This window comes from Diceros bicornis, chromosome 25 (genome assembly GCF_020826845.1).
Source record: "Diceros bicornis minor isolate mBicDic1 chromosome 25, mDicBic1.mat.cur, whole genome shotgun sequence".
Lineage (NCBI taxonomy): Eukaryota > Metazoa > Chordata > Mammalia > Perissodactyla > Rhinocerotidae > Diceros > Diceros bicornis.
This window is the reverse complement of record NC_080764.1, coordinates 44,716,047-44,722,099: the sequence shown is the minus strand read 5'-3', so window position 1 is coordinate 44,722,099 and position 6,053 is coordinate 44,716,047. Positions and strand designations below refer to the sequence as shown.

The 6,053-nt window shown below is 46.5% G+C and overlaps 1 protein-coding gene across 1 annotated transcript; it reads left to right on the top strand.

Annotated features, from left to right (window-relative positions):
- The first annotated feature begins 1,124 nt into the window (after positions 1-1,124).
- ATXN7L3B (ataxin 7 like 3B) lies at positions 1,125-4,954 on the top strand. The gene has a single exon (XM_058568772.1). It carries the CDS (start codon positions 1,617-1,619, stop codon positions 1,908-1,910), a length of 294 nt encoding a protein of 97 aa, XP_058424755.1. The 5' UTR covers positions 1,125-1,616; the 3' UTR covers positions 1,911-4,954.
- Positions 4,955-6,053: the final 1,099 nt, after the last annotated feature.

The following is a 6,053-nucleotide window of genomic DNA, read 5'->3' as shown; positions in this document are numbered from 1 at the left end:
CTGCCCGGAAAGATACATGTCCCTAATTTCCTTTATTCCGGAAAGATACAGATACAAATACGTATCTTTTTAAAATTTTCTTCCTTTGGCTATAGCTATATTTTGATAAATTACAAAGATACAAGAGGCTGCTCTATTTCACAGTGGTGGTGGTGGGGACTAAAAGACTAGCAAAAAACTAAAGGAAATACTAAACTGATTTTCTTATAATATATTCAAGTCCAGAACTAATATGATTAAAATAGCTGACAGTTACTGAATGCTTACTTACATGTAAGGCCCTGTCATAAGACGACTTATAAAAAATATATCATTTAATTTGAACCATGAAATAGGGACCAGCTTTATTCCCATGAGGAAACACAACTGTTAAATGCTGGATCTAGGATTCAAATCCTGGTAGAATGGCTTTAGTTCTTACAATTCATGTTGCACAGTTTTAGAAAAAGCTTTCTTTTTCTCCCAGTATATTTAACATATTTCAGGATTCCTCCCTCTTCAACAGAGAATATACACGTAACTTTCTCTTTGAATTATTTCAGAGATGTATATGATGATCGATTTATAGTCACACCGACTTAATGGTCTTATAAATGAGATAAACGCCTTAGGTTCATGAGATCAATATATATGAATTACGCCTTTAGTACCTAGTTTTTCATTCAAAAAAAGACTAAAAGATAAACTATACTGTAATTTGTTTCCTTGCACCATCTAGTGGATTTAAACGACAACTGCGGCAGTACTATAAATGATTACAAGTCAATTATACGATAAGTCAAATTTTCAAACATCAGCAGAACTGTTCCTAAAGCTATATTTCGGATCATATCACAAAAGTACACATAATTATTTTTTCCTTTTCCATGCGGGAATCAATTAGGCATGGGTGCTGAATTTATTAGAGAACGTTTACCTCTACAAATAAAATACCATCCCTGCAATCTTTTTACAATTGGAGATAACGCAAGTCAGATACACTGTAGCTCTTCCCACTGTTTCATAGACTCCGACGCTTCCCAAGCAGCTGCGCGTCAGGGGCTGCCCGGGAGTTTGCGCGGGCCAGTGCGCATGCGGGCAGGGAGCGGAAGCGGAGAGGCGGGGCTCAGCCGCACGGGAGCGGAAGCGGCCTGCCTGTGGGGTGAGGCTGCGGCCGTTGGCGGTGAGTCCAGGGCTGCCCGGCATAGAGGCCAAATCCCGGGAGACGCCGGAAGCCGCGGAAGGGCTCGGTGGTCCGGTGTCGGGGCTGCTGGCTGCTGCTTTCCCGCCTCCGCCGCCGCGTTCGCCCCGCCCCACCCGACGTGCGGCCCTGAGGCCTGAGGCCTAGCGCGGCCCGCGGAGCCCGCCGTGCCGCCGTGAGTACTGCGAGCGCCCGCGGCCGACTCCCTGCCGGGCGTCCCCGCCGGGCCTCCCCCAGCCGGGCCCCCGCGGCCGGGGCTCCCCCAGCCGGGCCCCCGCGCCGAGCCTCCCCCAGCCGGGCCTCCCCGCCGAGCCTCCCTCAGCCGGGCCCCCGCGGCCGGGCCTCCCCGCCGAGCCTCTCACAGCCGGGCCTCCCCGCCGAGCCTTCCCACAGCCGGGCCTCCCCGCCGGGCTCCCGCGGCCGCTGACGGGCTAAGATGGAGGAGATCTCGCTGGCCAACCTGGACACCAACAAGCTGGAGGCCATCGCGCAGGAGATATACGTAGACCTGATAGAGGATTCCTGCCTGGGCTTCTGCTTTGAGGTGCACCGGGCGGTCAAGTGTGGCTACTTCTACCTGGAGTTCGCGGAGACCGGGAGCGTGAAGGATTTTGGCATCCAGCCGGTGGAGGAGAAAGGAGCGTGCCGCCTCCCGCTCTGCTCCCTCCCCGGGGAGTCCGGGAGCGGGCCCGAGCAGCAGCTGCAGCGCTCACCCCCGGAATTCCAGTAGCTGCAGCGTGAGCGAGGCTGAGGGTGACCAGGACAGTGACACAGACTGGTCCTGTGGATTGAAGAAGTTAGGTAGCTAGGTAGAGGAAAAAAATCAGAGGAAAGTCCCAATTCCCATTGAAGATCCTAGCCATTAGAAACCTAAAGTGGAGAATTTAGGAATTCGGATCCTTTTATATGCGTGTTCCCTGGGTCAGCTTTGAAACCCCAGGCAGGAGGAGCTGTGCATCCTGGGCACCATGCAACACAGGTTGGTCTCTAAACACACCAGGAGGTGCGCAAGATCCCTGCACTGTCCGCAGTGCACGGGTGAGCAGCTGTGTGCCCAGCACATAAGATGCTTTGTTTCCTCAGCCTTTCTGTCTGCCCGATGTCAAGGGCTTCCTGCATAACTGACAGTTTGGACAGAACTGATGGTCAGACCTTGATCATTGGGCCTCAGTGGGACTGCTCCTCTGATCTCTGAGCCTCTGACTTGAGCTTCTCCAAGACAAATGAAAGTCAGGAATGAGGTCTGGATATTAACAATTACAATTTGGGAAAACCCAAAGAGAATTCCCAGCTAAATCTGATAGGGGAAGGTCTGTGGTCTTGGCTCCAAGAAGAGGAAAAGGTCAGAGCCACCAGTTTCCCAAAGGTCCAGCATTTACAGTGACTTCAGCGGACTTGAGGACAAAGTCTAGCCTTCTGCTGAACACACCCCTCTTTCTTGCACCCCACCCAGTGGCATAGGCTTGGCAAATGGACCACTTGGTTATCCAGGCAGGCTGAGGATTTAGTTATGATCTCTTGGGGAGGTAGCAGGGGCGTCTGCAACTATGCACGGTCTCTCAAACTGCAAGATGCATATCTGGATATGTTCTGCTGTGGACAACAGTTTGGTGGGGCAGTGATTTTCCTATTGTGAGTTACTAGTTACCTAGCCAGTTTGTGAGTCTGACTCGGTCGTTAATGCCACGTTCCTACCTGTCTCCCAGGGGCAGGACTGAACTGCAGAAGAGCATCATGGCTGTGCAGGAGGTGGTGGTTTGAAAGCTAAGCCCAGAGGACCTCTTGCCACTGTCCTCAATGACGTGAATGGGTTAGTGCTAGGAGCCAAGGAGCGGGACTGGGTCATCTCATCCGACTGTGCAGTGTCCTATTGAATGTCCCTGTTCCTTGGGTTTGGCAGTCACAAAGCTCTGCTATGGTGATCATCTAGACTGTCACCACCTTCTCTGCCCCTCACAAGGGGCAGTCCTCTCCACTCGATCCCTTTTGGACCTTCTTGACAACAAGAGCTGTCCTTTTGTTGTTGGAAGTCAGGAAAGGGCATCCAGAAATCCCTGGTTTCAGGGAATGGGTTAGGGGAGGATGGAAAGTGTGAGCCGCATATCAAAATTACCCTCCACTTTACTCCCTGATGGAGGGTTTATGAAGTGTGGAGGGATGGGAGCCCCAAGGTGAGCAGAACGGTGCTGCTTTATTTGAAATGTTTTCTTACCTCATTCTGTGCCCCAGTAAGGGGCCCAGCCTCATCTCTCTGGCTTGGCCCCATGTTCCTTCTGTCCCCTGCTCCACTGGTGCAGCTCATGACCCCAGGTGCTGGCTGCCACCCTGCTTTTGCATTGACCTGTTTCATTGCATCTCTCTTGATGCTCCTGCTTCTGAAGCCTACCCAGGTTCCCTTTCCTTGGCTTCCTTTAAGTGTCTTATGTTTTGTCTTTTTGGTTGTGGGAGACTCAGTCTTTCTTGTGGCTCCCTCTGTTGGGATTAGGATGAGAAGGGAACATAAGTTTTTGTCTATGAAAGGCAGTGTCATGCCTAAGCATTTCTCCTATAGGGCTGCCTAGCTAGTTTGCCTTCCTACTGTGTCTTACTTCATGAGGAGTTGTATCTTCTCACCTCCACTTGGATACTGCCTTCTAGGACTTAAGCAGAAGAGCAGTAAAGGCTGACTGACACAGGGATGGAGTTGGTCCTGATCCATTTTCTCTAACCCTTGCTGTGCATGTATCCTTCCTTATCCCAGAAGGAACTGTTTGGACTGTATGGACTGATTTGGGTTACATACTCTAGAGGGTTAAGGAAACCTAGTAATAGGGCCTCAAGACTGTCTGTTATCTCATTCTCCCCCAGAGTTGTCCTTCTCAGGGTCGGGGCCTAGTTACAGATTGGTCTTCAAGAATTGTGATAACTTTAAACAAAAATTTTGGCAAAAGCTAAAATAATTTTGGGTTATCTGCCCTTGACTTTTTATAGACATCTCATTCTAAGGGGATACAGAGAGAGAGGAGGTTCTAAGTGAGACTGGCCTACTTCCAAATACTGTCTGAGAAACAGGCTGAAGATAAGGCCATGGTCCACTCTTCCTTCAGAGAGGGAGCTCAGATTGTGACATTACTGTTTCTGGCCTTTGCTCCTGGTTAGAGGAGGAGGAAGTGGGGAGTAGTTTTGAGTAATGGTTGGTTCATGTTACCTCCCTCTTGGTTTTTGTTTTTGTTTTTTTGCCTCCCACTATTAGGGCAATAGCCTCCTTCCCTGGATGGGTATGAGGTGGCCTAAGTCCAACAGGTGCCCTGAGGGGACAAACTCCTTCCTTTTCTGGGGAGAGAATGCTCCCTACCGTATAGTTGACAGTGGTTAGGAACTCTCCCTTTCCCTGCCTGTCTTCCCTCTAACAGCAGAATTCCTATCCTTCCCTCCTCAATTAAGTGTATTGATCACCCTGTAATTCTATTATGTATTTGAGTGTGTGTGTGTGTGTATGGGGGTAAAGGGGTTCTTTACAAATTTCTGTGGTTTGTGGCTTTTTCTTCCGTGCATTAGTTTCCACCACCGCATGCCTGGGCCCATTGCCTGGCATTGTCGCATGCTGGGATCATTGGGGAAGTGTAGTGAAGCGCACCACTGTCTTTTGTTTTGGAGATTCTTATTTTTGCATAAGTAGTCCATCCTATACAGATTGCTAACTAACTGTGTATTCCCCTTGCCCCTATGGCTGCTGGTGTAAATAAACTGCATCTCCCCATTGGTAAACAGTAATAATAAAGTTTTAAAAAATGACTTTATTTGGACTCAGTGTGTTCATCTTTTAAAATAGTACATGTTTTTCAGGTATTGACGTAGTAAAATAAGTGTTGAATTGCTGTTCAACCTTAGTCCCTTTCTCCTGAATGGAAGTTTTAGATAGAAAAACTCTGCCCAACTTTGTTTCTCCATCTAGTCCTGCAAATTTAGCTTTCTGCAACATCAGTAAAAGAAAGAAACTATATACAATCTTCCCTATTCCATATGAGGTAAGAAGGTGGTAAAATATATATAATCCAAGCCTGTTACTGAAAGTTCAATGTGACAGATAGTTCAGTTTGAATGGAACTCAAGGTATCGTGATGTATATGTTTTACCACCATTTCAAGCTGATATCCTTGCTCTCACAAGGCAAATGATTCATAGCAGAAAATGAATTGGCCTTTCTAAAGGTGATTTTTTCCCAATACTTTTATTTTACCTCAACTCTTTAGATCTTTCATTTTGTTTTTATAGTAATTCTAAGATTTTTCATTTCTTCCAATTCCTAATCCAGAGTTAGAACACTTACCCTAGAAATTGTACATATTGCTCCTTAGTACTGATAAAATCAGTTGTTTGCTAAATGTTCTAGTTCATTAAAGAAAGTCCAAATTAGAAATAATATTTAGATGAATAAAAATTATAGAAATGGGGTCAGAGGAAAAACTATTTCAGTAGGTTACTTCAGGGAACCTTATATATGTAACATGGTATTGAATCACCTAACATTCAAATGCAGCTGCAGCAAATACTTTTTGATCCTATTTTTGTATGTTTACATTTGAATTAATACATTTAGTGCTAACCTAGTTAGTTTTCTGAAATGAGGTATTTGCAAGACCTTGGTGCCTTACTAAATCCACTTGATGTTAGGCAGGACTTTTTAAGATTATTCCTCTTCATGTTTTGTAACCTATATTTATGTTTTTAGATATAAAAGAAAAAAATGCATACCTTTAAACTCCCTATGTTTAACTCCCTAGATACTGCATTTTAACTAGGGCGTATAGCATGAGGTCAGGAACAAATAAAGGGTTATTTGATGTTGACAAGTATAGAAAATGCAGTAGGCTCAAGTAGTTAAGGAATCAGA

What these genes read in the sequence shown, in the direction of transcription:
- ATXN7L3B (XM_058568772.1), top strand. Translation starts at nt 1,617, where the DNA reads ATGGAGGAGATCTCGCTGGCCAACCTGGACACCAACAAGCTGGAGGCC.